Source organism: Saccopteryx bilineata, chromosome 5 (genome assembly GCF_036850765.1).
Source record: "Saccopteryx bilineata isolate mSacBil1 chromosome 5, mSacBil1_pri_phased_curated, whole genome shotgun sequence".
NCBI lineage: Eukaryota > Metazoa > Chordata > Mammalia > Chiroptera > Emballonuridae > Saccopteryx > Saccopteryx bilineata.
The window spans coordinates 131,042,912-131,069,264 of NC_089494.1; the positions used below are offsets into that span (position 1 = coordinate 131,042,912).

The 26,353-nt window shown below is 42.9% G+C and overlaps 1 protein-coding gene across 8 annotated transcripts in view; it reads left to right on the forward strand.

The window, feature by feature from the left end:
- Positions 1-26,353, forward strand: part of NRP1 (neuropilin 1) — a 189,255-nt gene that overhangs the window by 90,159 nt on the left and 72,743 nt on the right. For all 8 annotated transcript variants that reach the window (XM_066233209.1, XM_066233216.1, XM_066233212.1 and 5 more), the window contains one exon: positions 23,121-23,276. In XM_066233209.1, coding sequence (XP_066089306.1) covers positions 23,121-23,276 — 156 coding nt within the window. The remainder of the gene's footprint in view (positions 1-23,120; positions 23,277-26,353) is intronic.

Here is a 26,353-nt window from a genome sequence, read left to right on the forward strand (position 1 = left end):
TCACAATGGTGCTTCCTGTGAGCCCTGTTATCCTCCAGAAAGCTTATAAACAAGAGGTGGTTCAGTGACAAGGAGCACGCAGGAAGGCTCCCCTCGGAGGTCTGCACATGGTCACGTCCTGCTGCTGAGCGGCTCAAATCTTCTCATTGTCAGACGAAGACTTAATCACACCATGAAATTGACCCCTTTCTTTTTTCCCAAAGTACTCCACTCTGGTCTGTGTCCTACGCTGCTTAGCTTGTTATTAATTTAATATTCTCTTGCTTCTGTTTCTGGTTAATCCAGCAGGCTCAAGGTGTCAGTGGTGCTGTTAAAAAACAAATCCTTCATTTTTAAGCATATCAGTAGAACCCAAGCCATCCACCTTATGGAGACTGAGTTTCTTTCCCTGTAAACAGATTTATCCTTCTAGCTTTAATTAAAGCTCTTGGGAGCACTTTCCTCAAAACAACTGTGACTTTTTCCTGATTAAAATGCCAGGAGACAAGAAGGGAGAAAAAGAAAAAAAGGGGGGGGGGGGAGAGATACTGTGCCTGGATGGAATATGAGCTTTATTAATCCAAAGAAATAAAAATGGCCCCAGGGACTAATCGATTACCACACCCTCCGGTGACTTTAGACACTGAATTACTTGACAAACCAATTCCAAGCTACACTGTCCTCTTCTGCAGACTTGAAGGCATTGCTATTTTGTGGGGAAATTTTGGGTATTAGATTATTTAGGATTTCATTTAATCCAGAAGAGCGGAAAGCCATTGGCTTCCCAACCACACCCTGCTTGTCTTGGCAAATAAATCAGCCCCATTACGGATTAATCACAGGGAGGAGAAGCCCTCCAACATGAGAGCCTGTAGCCAGTGGAATACATCAGCCCCTGAGGCAAGGGTGCCTCCTCTCTCCACTCATGTTCTCTGCAGAGGTTCATGGGGAGGAAGGAGGGAGGGAAAGTTCCAGAATAACAGCTGCTAGCACTAGCCCTGTTGGGAAGCATGTTTCCATGTTCTCCTTTTGCCTCAAATGGATTTCTCTTGTGTAATATTTCCACGTTTTCCAACCGAAGGATCCTTGACAGCAGAGGCCAGCAATAAAAGGCCTTGGTGTGGTCAGGAGGTGCGCTGAGCTGAGTCAGAACACAGGCTCACACACTCCGCCCCGTGCCCACCCTGGCATGCCAAAGAGAGCAGGTGCCCTCATTCAAGTCCAACGCGCAGACACATTCTACCTGAGGCCATTTGGTTGCGTGGTGGGTTTTCAAATTAATTGTAAGACATGTTGTAATAACAAAACCTAGTTTTTTATAGTGCTTTTCCTCTCTAAAGGCATCTTTGTGCACGTACCGCCTCTCAAGCCACAGAATGTAAACGGAGCAGGCCAGAAAGACCAGAGGTCTTTACTTGCAGCTTCGTGAGGCCCAGAGAGGTGAAACTGGTCAGACTCCAAAGTCTGCGAGAAGATGCGACTTGAGGGAAGAATCAGCCTTACACAATTGAAGTGGACTTCCTTCTGCAGACTTGGGGTGGGAGGCAGTAGGCACAGACACACCTGACTGCAGCCAGTGAGTCACCATTGTGGTCAGTCTGACACAGACCCCAGGTGCAGCTGGCGTTTGCAGAGCTCTCTGGCTGTTGGAATTGAGATTTTTCACTGCAGGCTCACATGAAGTAAGCTATGCATCATGTACCATGATTTACTCACGATGTAGAGAAAAGCAACACAGCCATTGTGAGGTCTGGCCTCACAATGGTCAGAGGGAACTGTCACTCAAATAGCCAGGTTCCTAACCCCTAGCCCCAGGTCAGGAGGTCCTTGACCCTCATGGGGTTCCTCAACATCCCTCTGGGGTTGTGAGTGATTGATACCAACAACCTCTAAAGTGGCTACATCGCAATTCCAAATGGAATGATCAATTACGACTTGCTGAGAACAGTGGCAAAAGATCACCTAGAGGCATAGGTTTGACTTCAGGAATTCACAAGGGGATAACTTAGAGGTCCTTTAAGTGCCAAATGGCATGAAACAATCCACGAATTCTTGACAATATTCCCTCTGACACAACAGTATCATTGCACATATTTTAGCCACTAATTTTAGGTCAAGAACTGAATGCTGCTTTATGCAGTTAGAAGAATTTATTTCAAAGCCCTGTATTTATCTTTCAAGTAAGTTGTCTCCTAAAATCAAAAGAAGAGACTGAAGTAATTCATCTTAAAGCTTTAGAATGTCATTTATTTTAATAAGTTGCATATATAGTTTTCTTCTAAACTTTCTGGACAAATCTTTCGTTCTATTAATGGGTTGAGTGCAGAACAGGTATCTCCTATGAGGTAGTTTTTGATTTTTTGTATAATTGCTGGTTTCCAGCAGGTTTGTATTCTGTGATGCTGTATTCAGAATTAGTTCCACCTGCCAAAAAGACTATTCCAGAACATACCTTGAGCCAGGTTATCCTGAGTGTAAACCCTCTGTGTTCATAAACCAGACTCTCTAGCATACACATTATCTAATTCTGAGCATTATCAAATTGCTGAAATTGCAGTAAAATGATACTTCGTCCACATGCAACTAGAGAGCTGACAAAAATATCTCACTGGGTTACCCAAATTTGGAATGATGCATGTAAAATATAATATTGGGAGGGGAGGAGTTGGGGAACAGGGTGAAAAAGGTGAAGGGATTAAGCAAACACACACACACACAACCACACACACACCTGATAGACCATAGGGAGAGTGGGTGGGGGGTAGAAGAGGGTAAAGGGGATAAATGGTGATGGAAAGAGACTTGAGTTGGAGTGGGGAACACACAATACAGTGTACTGATGATGTATTATAGAATTGTGCACCTGAAACCTATACAATTATTTTTAAAATACAATGTTGGCAATTTAGTGAAAATGCAGCTGTTCAATTGAATGTTTATTTTCCAGGTGTAAATGTGTATATGTGTGTGCACATGTGTGCTCGTTGTGTGTTTATTGCAACTAATACTCGCATGCTACTTTATCTACAACATTGATCTGGAAGAGAGATGATTTCCTTTAAAAAAAGATTCCCCCAGGTAAGCCTTTGGTTCTCTTCCCCTCACCCGCACTGACTGCTGCTTCTGGTATGAGAGGAAAGCTTCACACCCTACCCTTCCTGCATCTCAGCCCTAGCTCTTCATCTAGGACTAGCTTTCCACCCAGGAAGTCCATGTGCCCAAAGTTATTGTTGTTTGAGAAATTTTTCCTAGTGCTTTCTCTGATACCTTGGTTTTTCATATTATAGAAAGTGATTCTAAAGAAATAGATGTAGGAACAGATTAAATTCAGAAGGTTTCTTTTTAAAGGAAAACAATGCACATGTAACATAATTGTTGAGACATTTATAACTGCATATTTTCTCATATAGAAAATACCAAGATGATTTTAACATTTTGGTCATATTGACTGCTTAATTTATTTTTAGAAATCAGTCAAATGATTTTTGCTGTGAACCAGTGTGACTCGTAATTGTCCAGTCCTGAGGGAGAACGGTGGAAGATTAAGAAATAAACACAGAGAGATAAAGGATGGGATCGGGAGGCCTCCTGTAGGCTAATGGCATACAAGAATGGGGCAAAACCCCCGGCCAGCTTTAGTATATAGTGCAGAGAACAAAAGCCATTTCTAAAACAAGGAAGTTTCTGATACAAAGTCACATATCTAAGGTATAAATGGGAATCCTCTTAAGAGTATCCCCCCCCCACACCATGCAACAGCCAAGGATGTGGGGAAGAGATTAGTCTTAAACTAAGACCTAGGCTGTAAGGACTTTGTCAGCTTATAGCCTTTCTCCCACAGATTTTATTAGTAGTATTTCACGTTACTATACCCTAAAGAAAATGTATGACTTTTTTTTGAGAGAGACAGACAGACAGAGAAACAGACAGAAAAAGAGAGAGATGAGAAGTATTAACTTGTAGTTGCAGCACTTTAGTTGTTCATTGATTGCTTCTCATATTTGCCTTGACTGGGTGCTCCATTTGAACCAACGACCCCTTACCCAAGCCAGTGACCTTGGGCTTCAAGTCAGAGATCTTGGGGGCTCAAGCCATTGATCATGAGGTCATGTCTATGACCCTACGCTCAAGTCGGTGACCCTGAGCCCAAGCTGGTGAGCCTGTGCTCAAGCCAGTGAGCTTGGGGTTTCAAAACTGGGACCTCAGTGTTCAGCATACTATCTATTGAGCCACCACCTAGTCAGGCAAATGTATGACATTTAAAGTAACCTTTCAGATTTTTATGATGAAGAATCCCTGGACAGACAATGTTAAAAGAACCACATTTTAGGAAGAATTACACTTAAAAATAAATTAATTTGTATAGCATGCACATTCTATTTTGCTTATAGTTTCTTAGTGTTTTATGCCACTAAGTGTAGCCAACATTCATAGTTATATTCTAAAAGATTTTTTTTGTATATTTCAACATAGGTTCAGTGGTATGCAAGATCACATAGAGAGCTAATGATAGACCCTGGACTTCTCCCTTAGTGTCTTTTCTCCCACTTCTTTGCTATGTATTTGCAACAAGATGTGCAAACATATTTGGATCCTTTTTGAAGGTGATGTCTTGAAGACTAAGTAAGCACATTTCAACCCCAGCATATAACAGAACAGTTCCTGCAGAAGCTTTAACTTAGACAAATGATTAGACTATGTCTGAAGCAGGGCTTCTCAGTTTGGAAATTCGGGTACCTTGAGATACGAGTTTAATTCATTCTGTAACCAAGCTCGTAAGTCAGTCAACTCATATATCAAACAAATTTCTCTCATTTAAAATAACTGAAATAGATTTAATCCGTTCCAGCCCTGTGAAACATCCCTAAACAATCCTAAATTATGAAAAAATACATGTTTTTAATTAAGAAACACACATGTACACTTTACCAATGCATAAAAAAATATATTAAATAAAAGAAAAAAGTGTTATTTAGTACTGTATTCTTACCTTGGAGACAGACGAGTGCGGCTAACAGAGGTGAATGGCAAAGGAGGAGGGAGGGAGGAAGGGATGCAGGCACTGTAGACACGTAAACTAAAACTGCATTTTCTTTACTTTAAACAAAACTAAGACTGCACTTTCTTCATTTAAAATGAAACCACAAAACTTAATTTAAAAAAAATGCACTTTCTTAACTTTAAACTTAACCTAAGCTTAACATTACATTTTCATTTAATTATCACCTGTTTTTGCCTTTTTGGCTGCACTTTCGGCACTTTCACTTGCAGGGCTTTTGAATAAAAATCTATCCAAAGAGGTTTGCTTTTGCCTGCCTTTTAAAATGTTACGGAAATGTGACAAACAAGTGTCATTAAAAAAGTGCTGAAGCATGACCAGTTGAAACTTTTTCTGGGTGTTTCTTTTCGATGAAACTTGAAAGCTTCTCCCACATTGCCAGCATGTCTTTAATTTCACTTGTAGAAATCACTTCCTCCGACTCTACCTCTGCCTCACTACTAACCTCTTGCAGAAGCTCTGTCTGTTGCATCATCTGTAGCTCCTTCAACTCCTCAGTTTAGAGTTCCTCCTCATGTTCCTCGATGAACTCGTTTACATCACCTTCATCTACCTCCAGACCTATTGACTTTCTGAGGGACACAATCTCCTCCAATGCTTCTACTTTGGTCTCGGTCTCTGGTTCAAATTCTTTGAAGTCCCTGTCTGCAACAACATCAGGCCATAACTTTTTCCAAGCTGAATTCAAGGTTCTTCTTGTAACCTCTTGCCATGCCAAGTCAATAATGCGTAAACATATCATGATGTTGTAGTGATCTTTCCAAAACTCTCAAAGGGTTAGATTTGTATTCTCAGTCACCTCAAACAAGTGCTTTGTGTAAAGCTTTTAAAGTTGGAAATGACCTGCTGATCCATAGGTTGCAAGATTGAAGTCATGTTGGGTGGGAGGTAGAGAACTTTCACGAATTTGAACTCATCAAGAATGTCATTTTCAAGACCAGGTGGGTAGGCTGGAGCATTTTCAAGGATTAGTAATGCTTTCATCAGGAGTTTATTTTCTTGAAGATATTTCTTCACTGCAGGACCAAAGATGAGATTTACCCATTCAATAAAAAACTGCCACATAACCCATGCCCTAGCATTGGCGCGCCACATAACCTGCAGTTTTTCTTTAAGAATCTTGTGAGTCTTAAAGGCTCAAGGATTTTCACAATGATACACTAGCAGTGGCTTTACTTTACAGTCACTGCTAGCATTTGCACACAATGCAAGGATCAGACGGTTCTTCATGGGTTTATGGCCTGGCAGCTTCTTCCCCTCTGCGGTGATAAAAATCCTCTGGGGCCTTTTTCCAAAACAATCCTGTTTCATCACAGTTGAACACTTGTTGGGAGATGTAGCCTTCCTTTGCGATAAGCGCATCAAAACATGCGATGTACTTCTCAGCTGCCTTAACGTCAGCACTTACAGCTTCACCATGCCTCACCACCCAGAGGATGCCAGATCTCTTTTTGAAATTTTCAAACCAGCCGAGACTTGCCTTAAACATATCTTCTGCCTCTTTTGAGGTTGATGGGTTTTTTTTTCTTCAAGTCGCTATAAATAATATGTGCCTTTTCGCATATTACAGTCTCCATCCCTGTATCTCCTGCCAGCTCTTTCTCTTTCACCCATACCAGCAGAAGCTTCTCCATTTCTTCATGGATATTTGTCCTTAATTGGGACAGAATTGTAGTTCCTTTTGCTAGATTTGCACTTTTAATGGCATCCTTTTGTTTAAGGATGGTACAAATTGTAGATGTATTGTGGTCATACAGCTTTGCCAGTTCAATCACTCGTACACCACACTCATATTTTTCTATTATTTCTTGCTTTACTTCTATCAACATCATTCTCTTCTTCTTCTCACCACTGTCCTTTACACTCACTTTCTTCAGCCCCATGATAGCACACAAAAAAGTTAGCAAAAATGCAAAACTGATGCAAGAATGAGTAGAGCGCACGAGATTCTACTTGATTCTGCGGGTAACACGTGAGAAAAAACGAGATGCTGGTGTTGTGCTGCCGATACTGGACCTGTGTGCCAATGCGCCAACTAGCGGCAGCTTCCTGAATTATGACTCCTATCTTGAAATTTCACTCTGATCTCGAACAAAAATATGGACTGAGCCGCAGCTCGTATCTTTAAAAAAAAAAAAGTGTCTGTTGGTCTGCTCGTGTCTCAAGGTACCATGTACTGACATTTTGGATCATACATTTACATTATGTGCTGGGGCCTGTCCTGTGGATTGTAGGATGTTTAGTAGCATCCCTGGCCTCCACCAGGTGCTGGTAACACAGACAGATGGACACACAATACACACATGCACATATTTCTATTGTGACAACCAAAAACGTCTCCAGACATTGCCCACTGTTCTACTGGGAATAACCCTTCCTCCCAATGAAAACAGGGCTTTAGAAGATGCCCCAACTGCTACTCACGTCCTTTTAAAAAAAAAAAATCAGTGTAGTCATCATTTTGAAAGGAAAAAGTAACTGGTTGTTTAGCTGGTTTTTGTCCCCTTTCTACCACTTATCATAGATAGGATTTGAACAGAACCATAGCTCTTTTGTTTTCCAAAAATACCGATTCACCTGTTTACTGTATGCAGGAAAATAGCCCCCATAAACTGCCTTACATATTTATCTTAAGGTTTACTGTTTTTAGCTTTTAAAAGTGAATTGTTTTTAGCTAAATATATACAGATGTTATTTTAGAATGCTGCACACTTGGTCTCAAAATGTACTGATAAGGGTGGGATTAAGGAAAGGAAACACCAGGATAAATATCACCAGCCACAGTTGACAGGATCTGGGAAAATTAAGGCTGAAATGAGCTCCACCACCACACCTGGATATTGTGTGCCCCTGATCTTTGCCTATTTTAGCGGTGTTTCTTTTTTAAGTATACAAATCAATGGTGTTTTTCTTTTTTAGCTTCAAGTATAATCTAGAGTGAGGAACTGTGTTTGAAAGCCTGTCTATTGCTTTATTAACTAACCTTTTCATGGGAAAAACACTATTAAATTTCCAATTCTGTAACCTAAACAACAACACATTAAGAGCTATCAATTACCAACCAGTCTCATATCCACAGACCAATGGAAAGGCAAGGCTGATGGTTTCACATCTGTTTTGGGTGAAAAGCTGTTCCTGCTCATGATATTTAAAATGTAAAGAACTTCTGTTATTGTACATGTGCAAGTCCCCAAGGAGTAAAATGTTAATGAAGTCCATAATGTGTGCAGATTTTATGATAGCAGTCTTAAGGAATTCCTTTTCAGTGGGGTTTGTTGATTTCTGTCCTGGCAGTAATAATTGTACCTTTATGGAGTGCATTAATGTTCACATTTTAGGGGCAGTGACTACGTTTATGCAGCGTGTAATGTAACACAAACTCCTAAGCTTTAAATAACTTTCTTATTGTAATTTGAAAGCCCCAGAGCAAAAAACGTGTGTTCTATGGAATTAGCAGAGACCGCAGTTTGAAACTTTCCAGCACATCCACTGCAACCTTCTCCAAATCTGGATAAGGTGAGCCCTGGAAATTCTGAAGTTGGATGTGCATGGGTATCCCATGCTCTCGTCTATTGCTCATTGAATGCACCATTTGAAAGCCCCCCCACTGCCCTGACCAGTTGGCTCAGTAGTAGAGCATCAGCCTGCTGTATTGATGTCCCAGGTTCAATTCCTGATCAGGACACACAGAAGAAACAACCATCTGCTTCTCCCCACCCCATCTCCCTTTCCTCTCTCTCTTTCTCTCTTTTCTCCTCCCGCAAACATGGCTTGATTGGCTTGAGCACATCGGCCCTAAACATTGAGGATGGCTCCATGGAGCCTCCGCCTCAGGTGCTAAAATATATATAGTTCAATTGCAATGGCCCCAGAAGGGCAGAGCAATGGCCCCAGACAGGTTTTGCTGGTGGATACCAGTCGGGGCACATGCAGGAGTCTGTCTCTCTGTCTCCTCTCCTCTCATTTGGAAAAGTAGAAAAGAAAAAAAAAAAAAAGCTCTCCATCAAAATGGCAATTTTTATCTCCATCAAAATAAGCAATTCTGGAGGCTGACCTGAAACATGCACGTGTGCACTCACAGACAGACACGTTTCCTTTCTCCACCTCACCCCCAGCCTTCCCACGTTATTCAATTCTCTGTGCTGAAAGAGGAAAATAGATGAAATAAAAAGTGCTCTGCAAAGCCCAATAGTAACAAAATATGTTACTCTTTTATATTTCCAACTCTCAAGAAGAGTAAGCACGTGAGACTAATGGCACATGTTGCGGTTAAGAATAAACACGTGGGCCCTGGCCGGTTGGCTCAGCGGTAGAGCGTCGGCCTAGCGTGCAGAGGACCCGGGTTCGATTCCCGGCCAGGGCTCACAGGAGAAGCACCCATTTGCTTCTCCACCCCTCCGCCGCGCTTTCCTCTCTGTCTCTCTCGTCCCCTCCTGCAGCCAAGGCTCCATTGGAGCAAAGATGGCCCGGGCGCTGGGGATGGCTCTGTGGCCTCTGCCCCAGGCGCTAGAGTGGCTCTGGTCGCAACATGGCGACGCCCAGGATGGGCAGAGCATCGCCCCCTGGTGGGCATAGCGTCGCCTCATGGTGGGCGTGCCGGGTGGATCCCGGTCGGGCGCATGCGGGAGTCTGTCTGACTGTCTCTCCCTGTTTCCAGCTTCAGAAAAATGAAAAAAAAAAAAAAAGAATAAACACGTGTGTACCTGTGTGAGGCACTTGTGCTGTGTCATTCAGGCCTCACCTCAAGGGAGGAGCAATGCTTCTATGGCATTCTTCTAGTGCTTTCCTTCAGAAGAACAAAGTCTTAATTTTACCAAGGTTTTATCTTTCTTACCATGCTGATGCATTAAACTTCTAACTTTTCTGGATTTAGCAGGGAAATAGATGAGTTCCTTTGTCCTTTCAGTCCTGAAAGGGCCATCAAGAACCCCTTCTAGCATCTGAGATTCTGTGACTCTATTAAAAATGAAAGTAGCCTATCAGCTGGTGCTCTGGGCTTACCTACATGGAATAGAAATCCCTGGAGCCATGCTGGAATTTATTTTAAATACCACTGATAACCATGCAAGGCAGCACAGAGCAAAAATTAAAATTTAAATCAATTGAAAAGATTTTTCTTTCGTCAGATCAAGTACCTATTTAGGGTGGCCTCAGCATGAAGCTTGTCTGAGGATGTCTCGCAGAAACTTCTCTGGTGGAGCCTGTTCCCCCCCCCCCCCCGTGCTGGCACACTGAGAAGGGCAGCCCACCGGGCGGGGGAGGTGAGGCCCAGACCGTCAGTCTTTCATGTGGCTCCAATCTTGAAGGAACTATCTCCAGGGCCCAGGCATACTATACCCACCATTACAGACTGTTCACACCTTCACATCCTGCTTACACCTGCCCTTTTTTCTTTCTTTAAGAAAAAAAAATCATGGTTCATTCTGAGTGTGTGAAAGATCATTCTACTGATTCAGAAACTTGAGGGGGAAGCAGCAGCCCCCGGGGACCCAACTGCAGGAAGGAAGTTAGTACTCTTGTCCTCCATGTTGAAGACTTGGTGTGTTTGCTTAGGATGAAAGCTGACATGGCCAGAGCTCATCTCAGAAGAGAGAAAGAGACCAGAGCCAAGATCCAGGTGGAGGCACAGGCAGAGAACTAGCCAGGTCCAAGAAATGTGGCAGAGCCATCAGCTCGAGGATCCGGAAATGATGCATAGACTTTTTGGAGGGACAGGCTCATGATAAAGAGAAGATATGAGCAAATCATGGGAAATACTGAAGAAAATGTTTTTGAAATTTCAAGTGGTACACAGAGTTCATGGGGAAAGAAAAAATAACTGTTTATTTTTAAATTATCAGTCTTAAAAAATGAAGATGTGACATACAGAATTATACAGCCCTGGCTCTTTAAGCATTATTTTAATAATCCAGACTGGTCATTGTCACTGTCAGTCAGCCATGTTCTGTAGCATGTCCATTATACTATTTCTGTAGCTTTAACTGATGTTTCTAAATAAGACCACATTCATTTATAAGGATGCTGTTATTTACTTAGAAAGCTCCAATACCAAGGTGGCAAGAATTCAGTATCTGAGCAATCATTTACCATGTAAAGAAAAATCAGTTGATGCATTTTTTCATGTAACATGACAATTCCTTTAAATCAACCCCTAAAAAATAAATGAATTTCATTTATGGAGACAAATGTGGAAGACTTCTTCTGTGAGCTCTCTTTCCGAGAGTCCTGTGCCTGGGGAGGAGTAAGACAAAAAGGAAAGGAGGCAAGAATGGGTAATTTGGGGTTTGACCTGTACATGCTGAAATCCATCACTGATTATCAACTTCTATAGCACAATTAATTTAGTTTCCTTAGTCTAAGAACTTTGCTATTCCTGGAAGAGTTTATTCATCTACTTATCTAGATTTAGACTCTTCGTGGGCTTCAAATAAAATTCATTTCCATTAAAATCTTTATCTAAAGTAATTCCAGAAGATAAAGAGCCAGCTCATTCCATTTCTTTTTAAATCATGGCAGTTTTATTAAAACCAGGCAAAGTGCTGTGTTATCCTGAACTTTGCATCTAAAACTATAGTGACATGATAGAACTCTAACTGCTCTGAAAACCTTACTGCGCTGGGCTGGTCAGATGAAAGGAATGCTTCTGTCAGCATCCCGAATATGCTCTATTTTTTCTGTGAAGACTCCTCTCCTTCAGCCCTCCTTCTCTATCTGCCTCCCCCGCCCATCCCCACACCAGCAGGTGTGCTGTGTTCACCAGAAGAACATTTCACCTCTTACCGCTTTCAAAGTATGTGGTGGAAAGAGATGTGTCCAACCACATGTTAAGAATGGTTGCAGTGGAGAAATACAAGTCACAGCTTCCATTCTGTTAGGGACTCCGAGCAGCGCTTGGGGAGGAATAGCACTGTAAAACATCTGGGCTCGTTCTTCTGTGGTTGAAAAGCGGTCACACAGATCACTTTTTCCCATTGTGCAACCCAGGCTGCAATGCATGAAATTAATAGAGCTATATTTCTTTTGGGGGGATGTGAGAAGATTTTGCAGCCCTGGCCAGATGGCTTGGTTGGTTAGAGCATCGTCCCAAAGCCCAGAGGTTGCTCGTTTGATCTCCAGTCAGAGCACATACAGGAGCACCTTGATGTTCCTGTCTCTCTGTCTCTCCATTCCCCTCTTGCTAAAATCAATCAATAATTTCTTTTTATTAAAAAAAAAGAATTTGCAGTTTTTTTCATTAACTGCATTTGCATGGCAAAGCAGGTTATCTCTTTAGAACACCTGTCTTGTACTTTTCTCCTAGGAGGAGCAAGGAAGTCACTAGTCATTGTATCAGTATAATAGTTTCTCCTTCCTTCTTTTCATTTCTCAGCGCCATCCACTGAGCCTCCACTTTCTAGCTTTTCTCCTGCCACAAGCTGTACTTTGCTCAGTCCAAAACTATAGAACATCACATATGAATTGTATTTACAGATGATGCTTGTAAAGAAGGATTTTTTGCAAATGCTTCATTCCAAGTTGTTCCCCACCTCCTTTCTAAATGATCCTTTAAAAAAAACAACAACAACACTATTCACTTCCTGATTGAATGGTGAGCTTCCAAAAGGGAACACGCAGTTGATCAGATATTAAATCTCAAGGTTCATTTCATCTGGTCTCAGCGATGATTGTCATCCCCTTTGGAGATGAACTGTTTAGACACAACTTCTGATGAGCAGCTGGACCCATGCAGCCTGTTCTTTCTCTACTTCTTTCTCTGGGGTGGCATTCTCTATAACCTTGGGCAAGGGGCCGACTTTAATCCATGTAAGTCCCATCAGCTCCTTGCAGGAGTTTAGCACTGAGTAGGGGGGCATTCTGGGACACCTGCACTTCCAGGCTTTCTGTCAGCACATAAAACACTCATTCACAGAAGAGGCCCCCCTTGAGAAGTTATGGAGAATCAGTGTGACAGGGTGCTGTCAGAGTTTATAATCCACGGGGCTGAGTTAGACCATCACCCCATCTGCAAGTCTGCAGTTTCCAAAAACTCATCCTGGGCTTGCTTTCGACACTAAGTGTGTGGGAGAAGAAGGAGAATTAAAGGTGTGACTGTCGACTGTCTTGCAGAACTAATAACGAGCGGGTCATTTTCTTTGTGCTGGGACAGACAGAGGTGGTTGGAGTACAAGCATGTGTTCATCTCGGGTCATTCAGGAGTCGCCCCAATAATGCGGATAAAACTTTACGGGTAGCATGGAACCACAGTTTGGGCAGCAGAAGCTGACCTGAAATGCTTTCAAATGAGTCCTTGATCTTTTAAGTTTGAGAATCTCTTTCTACTGCTAATAGTCTGGAAAGGTATGTGACCACAGCCAAGGTCGCCGAGCTCAGGGCAGATCTTGTGCCATCGTTTCTTGTGAGGCTGTTTCTGGGAGACCAGAAGCCAAAGCAAGGCAGTGTTCGCAGAAGGACTAAAATCTGCATCCATTTCCTCACCACGCAAAGCTATTGTTCTAGCATCTTTCAGTGGTCCTGTGTTAATTAAGTGAAACTATAGAAATCTATAGTTCCACAGTGAAATTTTAATGTAACTTTTTTCAGAAGACCAGGAATGGTATGGGAACAGCCTAAAATGCTAGCTTTGTAAATATCCAATATCTAAACATCCTGAAGATGGGCATCATATTTGCAAATAATTTAGCTCTAAAATTAAAAAAAAAAAGTTGAGGTATTTGGTAGCAAGATGATAGAGTGAAAAAGAAAATTATATAAGCCCTGGTACTCTTTGGGGTAACTTCTGGGAGAAGGGGCACTACCTAATTAATCAGAAGTCATTTAAGAAATAAACAGCAATGTTTCACACAGTACAGACCTAGCCTATCAAGCACAACACTTAGCCGAAGCTAACTTTGAGCAGCAAACTTTCCAGGGGACTGGAAATTGCACGAGTACTTATAATATTTGCAGTTTTAAACATCAAGATAAGAATAATTAACATTCCTCATGTCAGAGTATGTTATTTGCCCAAACACTTTTATTGTTGACTTTAATGAAGGGTATTTGGCTTTTGTTGGGAAGAAAGAAGTATCAAATCTAGCCAACAATGCTCAACTGACCCAGCATTAAATTTAAATTCAACAAACACTGAGCATCTGCTAAGAATTATGTGCTAGTATGGGGGTAAGTGGGTTAGGTGAATTTAAAGGTAAAGAAGACTGTCTCTATTTCAAAGGGGTTATAATCTAGGAACTACAGGCAAAACTATACACACACACACACACACTCACACACATTCCAATTATCTAAACAACTAAAGGAAAAAATATTAGGGTCACATTGTTAAGGTGAATGTGTGTATGAATGCATCATTACGATCATCACAAGAACCATGAGAAAGAACTAAATGGGTTAAGTATGGTATTTTGTTGGATAGCAGAGGAGACTAAGGCTTGAAATGACTGATTAACTTGCTTAACGTTGTCCAGGTCACTCTTTAATGTCAAAGTCTCCGAGGTAGTCCTGGCCCCTGTGCTTTTTTTGTGTGTCACCTCAAGCTTTCTGCATCACCCCAACTTATTTTCCCCGTGTCACCCTAGAATTCATTAGAATTCATAAAGCATATTTTGTGCAGTCTGATTTGAGATTTATTGTTGACTCAACTTTCCTTTGTTAACCAAAGGGCAGGGATCTGGTAACCTTTCCTTTCTACTACCTAAATATCTAGCCAGCCACCAACTTCCCTCCACAGTGCAATAGATATTAGAAGCAAAAAATACCCATCATTGTACTACGCTCATGTGCCAAACTTGCCGCCCTCTCATTACGTGTGTGAGGAGCAAACGGTGTGATTTCAACAGCACTGTGAATCCCTGAAAAAAATATCACCCGGTTTTTACGCCATTTCACAGAAATGTTTTGTTTTAAATGTAACTAGAAACACAAGATAGGACAAGAGTCGTGCAGATTGAGGTTGAAGTCTCATTGCGGGAAAGCGAGGATCTCAGAGACAGGGGGAGCACACATTTTAGCAGAACGGTCTCAGCAGACCATTCCCAAGTTTAATCACCAGGAAGATTTCATTGTCTCTCCATCACCGACCAAGCATTCCTGGATGGGACTAGCGGACCACACGAAAGCCCACACAAAGGACAATGCATGTTGGGGGTGGGTATGAGGAGGACACTTATCTTTGCTCTCTAAAGGAATTTTACCATGAGATATTAGATAGAAGGAAAATATCATTTCAGACATTTTGAAACATAGGCAGTTGAGTGGGGTTTTTTTTAATTTTTTATTTATTCATTTTAGAGAGGAGAGGGAAAGAAAGAGAGAGAGAGAGAGAGAGAAGGGGGGAGGAGCTGGAAGCATCAACTCCCATATGTGCCTTGACCAGGCAAGCCCAGGGTTTCGAACCGGCGACCTCATCATTTCCAGGTCGACGCTTTATCCACTGCGCCACCACAGGTCAGGCCGAGTGGGGTTTTTAATTACTGTTCCTTTCGCCTTTAGCTTGTCAACCCTGGCCCCGTCCCCACCAAAGTCTTGTCTTATCCAGCAAGGTCCAGTTTAAATCATTGACATAACCTTTTTCTATAAAGCCCTTCCCTTCCCTTCCAGAAATAGCCGTTACTTCTTCTGAATCCCAAAATGTCTCGTCTATCGGTGTGGTGGCACACTTTACCGTCAGTCTTATATTATCATGATTTCCACATAAGGCCTACTTGCTTCCAGAGCCTGGCGTACAATAGGTGTGTGTTTCTTTAACGGGTTATGTGTGTTTATCTAGACACTTATCGTCCTCCATTTGATGCATCTACAATTCACAAAGCAACCCATGGGCTGTGGAACGCATCTGTGTGAACGCACCCCCTGATTCCCCTTTATTAGTTTACTGTTTGTCTTGAATGTTTTTAATAACAACACCAATGAAGTTCCAGTTAAGCAACGTGTGCCACAAAGAGTTTTGGAGTTCAGTTCTTAACCAAGTTTCTAGGGGTTACGTTTGGTCCACTTGCAATATGCATTCTCTTTCTAGATCAAGGGATTAGGCTCATGTTTTACATGTAATGCAGCTTACCAATAAGAATTTTTTAAAATGTTCATTTGGCCTTGGCTGGTGGCTCAGTGGTAGAATGTCGGCCTGGCATATGGGTGTCCCACATTCAATTCCCAGTCAGGGCACACAGGAGAAATGCCCATCTGCTTCTCCACCCCCCACCTCACTTCTCTCTCCCCCTCCTAGAGCCACGGCCCCATTGGAGCAAGTTGGCCCCAGGCATTGAGGATGGCTCCATGGCTTCCCCTCAGGCACTAAGAGCTTGGTTGCTGAGCAAGAGAGCAACACCCTGATGGGCAGAGCATTGCCCCCTAGTGGGGTTGCTGGGTATATACCAGTCAGGGTGCATGCAAGAGTCTGTCTCTACCTCCCCTCCTCTCACTGAATAAAATGTGTGTATATATATATATATATATATATATATATATATTCATTAAAAATATTCAGTCCCTGAGTCTTCTGCTGCCCAGCAGTAGCTCCTGAATATTCTGGTTGGAAGAGGAGGCTGTTTAAATGTCATCTTCTGGAGCGAACTAGTAAAGGTTTTTGAGACGCCCATCCTCATATGAATATAGTATTGGAGCAAAAGACTTCATCTTTAAGAAGAAATGAGTTCTCAGGCCAGTGTGTGTCTGAAAAGTATAAAGAAAATCCCTTCTAAAGCACAGGAATTTAATCAGCCTTCCCCTTTAACTCTGCATAGCAGTTTTAAATTGCCTTCAAGGCTGATTACCTGTATTCTGGAGTTTGTAACAATCACGACTCTACTTCATTTTCTCCTCCTTTGTCACCAGAATAAAGTGTGTCCCGATGTCCAGATTTGACAAGTTTCTCAAAAGAGAGGCACTGAAATGGAATATTTATTTAATTTTTACAGAACACAGTTCTGGACAATAGGGCGGGGTGGGGAAATCTCAGGTGTTGCGTGGACTGTGGGAAGACTGCTGGTGCTTGTCTTAAATGCGCTTCGTACGTGAAGCTGAGCATTCTCAGAGGTGTTGCCATCCCAGGCACAGCTCCCCTCCATCCTGGCACCTCGTCTGTCACACCGAGGGTGTGGCGACTGGGGTGGTGTCTCTGTGTGCTTGGAGCAGCTTGGATTCTGGAAACACCTACAGTTGAAATGCTGTCGCATTGACGGGCAACATAGAGTCCCTTGGTGTTACTTTCTGCCGATGCCACTCGCCCGTTATAACAACCACAGCAGATTTTACTGTCCAAACAGAACCAAATGGGATGCAGGTTCAAAAAACATATCAGAATTACATGGTTCTTTTTTAATTAGTTGCTTCTGATTTATGAAAAAAAAATCTACGGGAGTGAGAGAATGTACCGTGCCTACAGACGCAACGAAGCTCACACCAACGCTCTCTCCTTTCCTTGGCCAGAGCGACAGAGCTCGGCCGCTGTGTGGGGACTTCATCTTCCCTGTGTCACCCCCCCCCCCCCCAGCTGTAAGGACACTGGCAGGCAGGGGAGCCAGCCTTCCCGCTGCACTGTTGCTGCCTTATCTAGTGTTCCGCTAGCCGGCTGGCTCAGTCTTTCGGACCGGAAACTTCATATGCTCACTCACGTGGGACTGCTCCACTACCAGTGTGGACTCTGGGCAAGCAGAAGTTTGTTTCCGCCCAGGAACATGCTCTCCTTTAATTTAATGATGAAAGAAAGAGACTCAGTTGGTCAATTAAGTTTGGGGAAGAAAATTGGTTAGGTCCTTTCTGCCGTACACTTTTTTTGTTGAGTGTTTTAATTATTTAGCAGCACTATAAATGTTTTATCACCACTTTTTGCTACAAAAAAAAAAAAAAAAAAATGAGTCATCACCACCATCGTGATTTTTCTACAGCATAACCTTTGCCAAGCCTTGCTGGTAGCTGGTGTAAATTTTAAACTAATAGAGTAATCATAAATGATTTTATATGTTCTACCATTATACAAAAATATTTAATTTCCATAAAAGATATCTATAAAATTGATTACTAAGACATTCCAACTTACCTTTCTATAATTATGGTTTTTACAATCTGCACTGAGGAACAGCATGGGTGGTAGAGGCTCAGGCAGGGCCCCCAGGATGGACTGGGGTAAGTCCTGATGAGTTATGTGACTCTGAGCAAGGTGGACCTATCACTTTCTGCCTCAGTTGCTGTCCATAAAACCTTCTTTGTATGATTGTTATGAGAACTGAAAGAGATAGTACATGTAAATTTCACCCTTAATAGAATGGCTAATGCAGAGCTGTTGCTCCATGAATTTTTCTATTGATAAATGTAATTTTAGCCATCAATATTTCTTCTGCATAATGCAGTAGTCATCCATATATATATATATGGAGAGAGAGAGAGAGAGAATTATGTCACTGAATACAAAGTGGTTATATTTTGATTGGTAACTAAAAAGTTCAAGATCAAAACTAATCCAAAATAATATTGAATGTAAACTGTAATTGAAAAATAAAATTGAAGAAAAAAGAAGTTCAAGATCTAATGTAAGTAACCTCATGGTCAGATGCACTGAATTAAGCCCACAGACCCTAGAGCAGCATTGATATTTAAATAAATGCTCAGACTCTACCAGAAAACACATGTGTTATCTAAGGAAATGAGACAATTGCCCAGAAATATTTTCACTAGCTTGTAGAGTTTAGCAATGAATTAAACAGTTCTTTGAGTCATCTGAGATGCTCTAAAAAAATAAATAAAAATAAAAATCTGACACGCTTCTCCCTACCAAAAAAATATTTTTTTCCTGTTTTTAATCAGACTTGAGTTCTTTGTCCTTTATTTGTTCAGGCTTTGGCACCGACCTGCCTTGGGAATGTTAAAAGCTGGTGAACACTCCCTTGCCAATCAAGCTCCATAGGCAGAGCTTTATCGAGCAAGACAGATTTTCATTTCAGAAATGAGGCTTCCCACATGATGACATTACCAACAGTTGGTTATGCATTATTACAGGAAGCAACGGTGTTCATTTCATGGCTCAGAGGCTGCGTGCTGGTGTTTAAGCCACAGTTTGCAGAGGCTTGCTACGTGATTTACTCCACAACAGTGCTGGAACTAGGGCTTTGTCGTCCAGTGGTTCCCAGTCAAATGTGTGCTTCTGTTAGCTTCTCTTTATCTGGGGAATGTGTTTCCTGTCATTGCCAAGACAATGAAGTGCATAAGGACTACACCTGTAGATGGCTTACAGCAAAGAGGAAGTCAGGAGTGTGGTTAGAACCCACAGCTTGGAGAGCTCTCTCCCTAGCAAGCTTCTACGACACCCTCTTGTGTCCCTCCCCAGAACTGAATGCGAACGGCTGTTTTTTTCTATTAATGCATCTCCCCACAAAATGAAAGTTGGGCCATTCTCTTCTGTGTCTGTTACCTAGCAATGACTTCTCTTTGTATATGGAGCACAGTGAAAGTAAGATGTGGGTTGACTTTCTAAGCAGCAATCTTGGAATTTTATATTTTTATTGGAAATAAGATGTCATATTGGGTCCCTTCTGCTGGTGCTGCTACACAGCTAACTCAGAGAGTGGCCACCAGAACTCAAAAGGAGTCTGATGAACTTCTGTGAAATCATTTCCATACCATCAGTAGGTACCAGATGTTTATGTTTGTCACACACAGGGAGTGAGACATTCAACAATTTTAGTAAATGCATTTGATGTTCAGCTCCACACATCGCCCCTCCCATCACCACATCCCCTCACTGTCACCCTTAATGTTAAACAGAAAGAAGTACAGCAAACTCAGAGGTGAAATCACATCCATCTCCTAATTAAACACAAAGCAGCTGTGACATGAAAACATTCTTTCAAAATAAGAAAATCATGATGGGACCATGACTGATTGGATTTAAGGAAAGCAGCTTATTTAATTAGGGTCATTGTGTGCCTGAATTTTTATGGGAAGAAGGAAAGTCCTGTTAGTGCAATAAACCCTCACATGCCAGGGGAGGGGGGGTGGCATTATCTAGAACTGCTCTGGGTTGTGTCCTTGTCTCTCTCCCTGCCTGTCTTGAATAATCCAACGTGTCTAGTAGAATAGAAGGTTGCTGAGAGTTTATCATAATTCAGAAAGCTAAACCACCAGGAGGAGGGTCATGATTGATCTGGAATGGTGTTCATGACAACTGGCTTTCAAATGACCAGAGAGCAATAATCTCTAGAGATCAATACAGTTCTGGCCAAACTTCTGTAGAGGTGAGCGAAGCCTGATAGGCTATTCACTGTCATTTAAATCATTCATTTCCTTCTCCTTGCCTTTTCGTTTTTTGCTCCTCCTATTCTCTGGAACACCCTTGCCCTTTCTGCCCACCTGAAAGCTCCTACTGTGTGTATAATGGACATCAGAGTTGGCTGTGAAGTGTCTCTAGCCCCCCCCCCCATCCAATTCTTAGTCAAGGGCTTATTCTTTCCTCTGTGCTGCATCCCATTTCACATGCACTGCCTCATTCTGGCACCGTGTGTTTGTGCTTCCCACACACTTCCTGCCCTTGTTGTCCTCACCGCTTAATGCAGAACTTAGCAGATAGGTGGTATGAAGTGTCCACTAAATGATTGTCAACAAAGTTGAGGAACAATGTTCATAGGTAGCATCCTGGTCAAATAGATTATGCTGTAACCATAGCACGGAACACCATAAAGCCACAGGAAATAATGATGTGGGAAAATATTGTGGCTTGGGAATATACTCATAAAACTAAACAAAAGGCAACTTATCAAACATGGAGGCAGTGTGACCACATTTTTATAATAGCAAAAGATGCACACAATAGTTGCATGAGTTTAGCATATGGGGAAAAAAACACCTCTGGAAGGTTATATTAGTGGTTATTTCCTAATGGTGGTCTCATAGAGATTTTATTTTCTTCTCCAACTTTTCTGCACCTTATGAGTTTTGAATAGACTTCTGTGACTCTTCCATATAGAAACACAGATAGTCCCTGAAAGAAATCATAAACGTCGGGGTGTAGACAGAGTGAACACACAACAGGATGGACTCTGTGGCAGAGACATGAGCCATGCACATAACAGTCTAGGGTGAGGAGTGACTACCTCCGCCTGCCAGACCAGAAAGAAAAGAAAAAGAAAAGAAAGGTCTTCGCTGTCAGGAAAAAAAGAGGAAATGGTTAAGTCAAGAGAACCTGACACATCAAGGCATGCCGGTGGGAAAGGCTTCCCTTGTGTGAGGAATAACAGATATTGTAACGGGTCTGGGAGATAGATGCAGAGGGTGAGACTGAACAGACCAATAGAGGACAGTGTCACGATCAGCAGGGAGGCTTTGTGCCAGACACACGCAGGCATGGAGTCCTTCTGTGTCTCCCGACCTGATGCCGGCAGTGTGAGCTCTGGTGCCTCAGAGGGATCTGTTGTGTCTCCTTGAAAACCTCAGTTATGGGAGGGCCTTTGTGAGGGTGTTCTCCGAAGCTGCTGAGGGAGAAGGACGTAGAGGAACTCCCCAGCACTGCCAGGAAGAGTTCCCACAGTGCTGGGAGTCGGGGTGAGGGGAAGGGGGCTGTGTCATGTCAGGGTCTGGGTCCTTTCCAATTGTAATTGCACTGATTCCCAGCGCTCATCATTCTGTAAGGTTGTCATTCATCCATACACAACCTAGGGGCAGTGGTGTCAGAAGGACAGATGAACTGAAATGTCAAGTGTCTGCAAAGCTTCGTGGCACCGCAGGAAACATGAGGCACGTACACAGGGAAGTCGCTAATGCGTTTCTTTGAGGAAAAGAAGACATTTTCTTTTTCAGGAGCGATTTCTGCATATGCGTTCAGGGCCTTTCTGTCTGAGACCTCAAGGACCTTAAGTCAGCTGTTTCTGGTGTTTAGGATGCTGCTAGTTAATTAGCAGTTAATGTCTGTCCTACTAAATTTTATCCTAAAAAACAAAATTTGAAAAGCAGGACAAGAACAGTCAGAGTGATAAAGTTCTAGAATTATTTCAAAACAGCCCAAGCTGACTTTACGTAGTCTTGGGAATTTAATCATTTCCAAACTGAAGAGCCATTTGTAAGTTCAACAGGAAGAATTTATTTAAATAGCTCTGCTTCACGCTCCCTTGGACATCAAGATTGTAAAGGCCCTTCAGCTTAAAAGTGCATATGGCACTGGGCATGACTCAGTGCTCATGAGTGAAACACTAAGTGTCCCAAGAGCATTTGGAAATGGCGGAAGCCATTGCATGCACCATGCTCAGGGTGCCCATTAACTGTCAGATTGCAACATTAGGGAATTGGAGAGATTTTGCAGCAACTAAAAGTTGCCTCATTATTCACCGTTAGATTTAGGGTCGCCAGTAACAGAATACCCAGCTAAATGTGTATTTCAAGTAAGCAATGACGCAGGTGTAGTGATGTCCCAAATATTGCATGGGACATCATACGGAGACTAAATTTTATTTGTTGTTTATCTGAATTTCAAAAATTTATGAAACAAAAACCCTTATGTTGCAGCCCTCCCCTCTACTCCATTCTGGATTACAAACCCAGGGCCCATCTCCCCAACCTCAACACACACAGTGCCCTCAGAGTCTGTACTGCTTCCGTCTGCACTGCTTCCGTCTGCCTTCTCTTTGGACAGAGGCAGAATGCTAAACAGTTATGGGAATCAGGACCATGTTAGACATCAGTTCTGGTCCAGGCCTCTCCAGCATCCAGCATCTGAGTCCACCTTGTTTGTCTTGATCTTTTGTTTGTAAAAATGGCATGTATTGATGCGCTGTTTGGAAAAATATTTTTAATCTCTTAGAAAATACAAGAAGGTAACATTGAACCCAATTTCCTCTTTTGCACTAGGGGTCAAGCAATCTTGGTCACAGCAACGAGGAAGTTGCTTCCCGGCAACTGCCCACTTGGGTCAGTTGCTGTCTTCTCCTACCTGTGCCTTTTGTTAGAAGAACAGAATGGGGTGCAGGGTTGTTGATGCCAGAAGGAATTCGGGTGTATGTTTCCAGGCGGTGGATCAACCTCATGGCACTCACAGGGAAAGATGCTCCAGGTGGCAGCATGCAGGGATGGGCTACTGACCACAAGTATGTTGGTTGTCTTGCAGGTGGACTTGGGCCTTCTGCGTTTCGTCTCGGCTGTCGGGACACAAGGAGCCATTTCAAAGGAAACCAAGAAGAAATACTATGTCAGCACATACAGAATCGACATTAGCTCCAACGGGGAAGACTGGATCCCCATAAAGGAAGGAAATAAGGCCATGGTGAGTTCGACTGCCATCCCATCAGCCTGTGCCATCTTTGAAATGGTCGATCGATTTCACTTGTTTGTTTGGAAGCTTTCTGTCTGGCCTTGTTTATTTTCAAATTGATTTAAAATGAAAACTGAGATCAGAGGTTTAAGTCTAACCAAGGGCTCTTATGTTCCCAGATCCAGAAGCCAAAAGCAAATTATTAGACGAATGTGTCTAAGAAAAGTCAATACCAGCCAAATTAAGTGCCAGACTTAAGAATCACATTAGTCCCGGCCTCGTAGCTCAGTAGGTTAGACTGTCATCCCAATATGCCAAGGTTATGGGTTCAATCCCTGGTCAGGGCACATACAAGAATCAACCAAAAAATGCACAACTAAGTGGAACGAATTGATCTCTCTCTCTATTTCTTCTCTCTCAAATCACTAAATTTAGAAAGACATTTTTTTAAATCACTTCTACCTCCCTAGGGACAAGAACTATGCACAGAATAAACATTGTATTCTTAGAATCTCAGGAGTTTTGTTCTGCTTTGTTTTCCCTGAGTATCTCCCTTCTTTTCATAGATTCCTGTTTTCTTCCTCTCTGTAACAATCTGGCTTTAGAAAAGTCCTTTTCATCTACCCTCTGTGGCTCACAAACTAATTTAAAAGTGTTTGGTTGCTTCTGTGAGGATAAAGAGAATGGAGCTAGCTCATCGTGTTCCCTGAGGTCTCATGCATGTCCCCTCCTCACTGCTTTAATCAAGGTGGCACATGACCATACCCTGTCTCCGGGTGCAGTGCCCCAGTCATTTGAAACGGAGGTGTCTCTTCTCAGCCACCTATTTATCACAAGTTATGCTGTCTCTGAATTAGGAATCAGAACATTTCTGAGAGCTCATGCTTGCTGTTTCCCCAAGATGCAAAGCTTGTCCCAGAGGCTGAGTGAAATGTAGAGAATTGATAAGGATAACCAGGAAGGTGCAGGTCACTTGAAATCCTGGGTTTGAGAAGAGGTTCAGTTAACATGTCCTTGTCCTTCTCTCGAGCATTCGTGGCCTTGACTTTGTCCTGGCTCTGGAACTGAGACAAGCCTCTTGGGTGTGAACTGAGAAAATTATTAATTCCTTGGGATTAGCTGCATAGTCCTCACCCTTGCTCAGGGCAGGTGATACTGAAGTGAATAGAGCCAGGCAGCGCTCCGCAGGAGGGAAGTTCTGTGGACAGGCCGGTTCGAGGCTCTGCCCAGCCTGCGAGGACATGGAACCAATCCTCCATCCAGGAAAGAAACACCCTCAACATGTATGGTGCTTCAGCGAGTAATTTTAACCGAGTTTCATGGCGTATTCTTGTTTTGGAGTAGTTTTTTTGAAGATATACTTTCATTTCAGAACAAACAAACTAAAAAAAAAAGGCGCTCATGCCAAGGACACACCACAAACAAGAGAGTCCAGGGAGAAGGGAAAGAACTGACCCCAGATCTTTAAGCCATTTCTTTAAAAATATGAGTGCTGCTTCTCTAAGACCTTGTGTGCAGCATTGTCCACCTGCTGTCCACATGGCCCAGAGGGGTGTTGGAAGGCACAACCGGGTTCTCAGGGCGCCCTGTGTGACCCCGTGGAGCATACCCCGGCACGCAGAGGCACTCTCAGAGTGGGAGGCAGAAAGAATAGAGAGATTCGGCAAAGACAGAGACCTGGCGTCTGAGCACATTCAGAGACCTGGCGTCTGATCCCACATGAAGCCCAAACATCTACCTGGAGGCTAGCTACTGTTGGCCACCTGCCTTTCTCTGGCCCTTGGGGCCTTCCAGCCGCTGCCCTCTGCCCTCTTTCCTCCCGTCCTCAGGGAGAGCTGGCCTGACCTCAGCAGGCACAGCTGAGACCAGTTCCAGCCCAGCAGTCCTGTCTGTTGCTATGTGGCTGTCAGCAAACATGAACTGTCCTCCACGGGAGCTGACCGTCAGCACATGCAGCACTGAGCAGACTGCGTGGCTCCCCCTGCAGCGGATGTGTTGACCCTCAGGTACCTTTGTTCGGGGCTCGACTCTTCCTGGCAGCTCCCCGTTATTCTTTGTCACACAAAAATGCTCCCACACAAATGGTTTCCTGGAGAGGGAGGCTAAAGTGGGAGAGACATCTGAAGTCCATCACAGGCCAGGATAAATTATATCAAATCATCCCCGGATAAGGAGCAGGTCAGCAGACGGCTTTGTGAAGTATCTGACCTCCTTCCATCATGCAGGCCACTTAACACTAAATGGAGTGAGAATACCAGCTTGTGTTCACAAGCCTTTTCTCCCAGGGGAACAGAAAACCTGGAGACACTCGGGTCCAGCCTTGGATGAGCCCAGCAATCTCCAGTTGCACAATGAGAGGCAGACTGCTCGCCACCAAACAGCCCATTGCCGAGACATTTGACTTTTACATGGGTCGTCCCCAATCCAGGACTAGAGTAAAATCCAGGGAGGTGGAGGCTTTCAGTATTACCTGAGGCAAGTCTGCTGTCAGAACGTTCCACCGTGGCCAACAGTCCCCACTGCTCCCACATTGCACTAGGGAACATGGCTATGGCCCCAGCAAATTCCAGGAGGGACAAAAATAGGTTTACAGCTGTGTCTATGGAAAATAATGCAATAGTTAATAAGTAATGATAGCACAAGAATAAATTCATGTTTTGCATACTCACAGCTGTGAACCTGCTTTTGCCCCGCCCCATTCTTGTGGAATCCTGGTTCATGACTGTCCCTTGTCACACCTGCAATGACCTGCCTCACCTTTCTGAGAATAAAATGAGTCCTTTAAAAGTTAGCAGCAGAAGCCCTGGAAAAGCTGGTTCCTAATTACCTATCATTGATAACTAAGATTTGATTTTTGACCACTCAAACACAATTTTTCCAATAACCAAAAAAAAAAAAAAGAAAAAGATTGAAGTCATTAATTAATGTCAGGGAAAAGAGCTTCCATCAAGAAAAGCAATTGAAAGAGAGAAAGCCACTTAACCTTGTGCTGTAGCTGGGAACAGGATCTAGAATTTTCCCAAAAAGCCAGGCTCTGCACTGAACTCAAACAGCAGAACTTCTGGAGGTTCCTGGGAAAGCAAAATAGT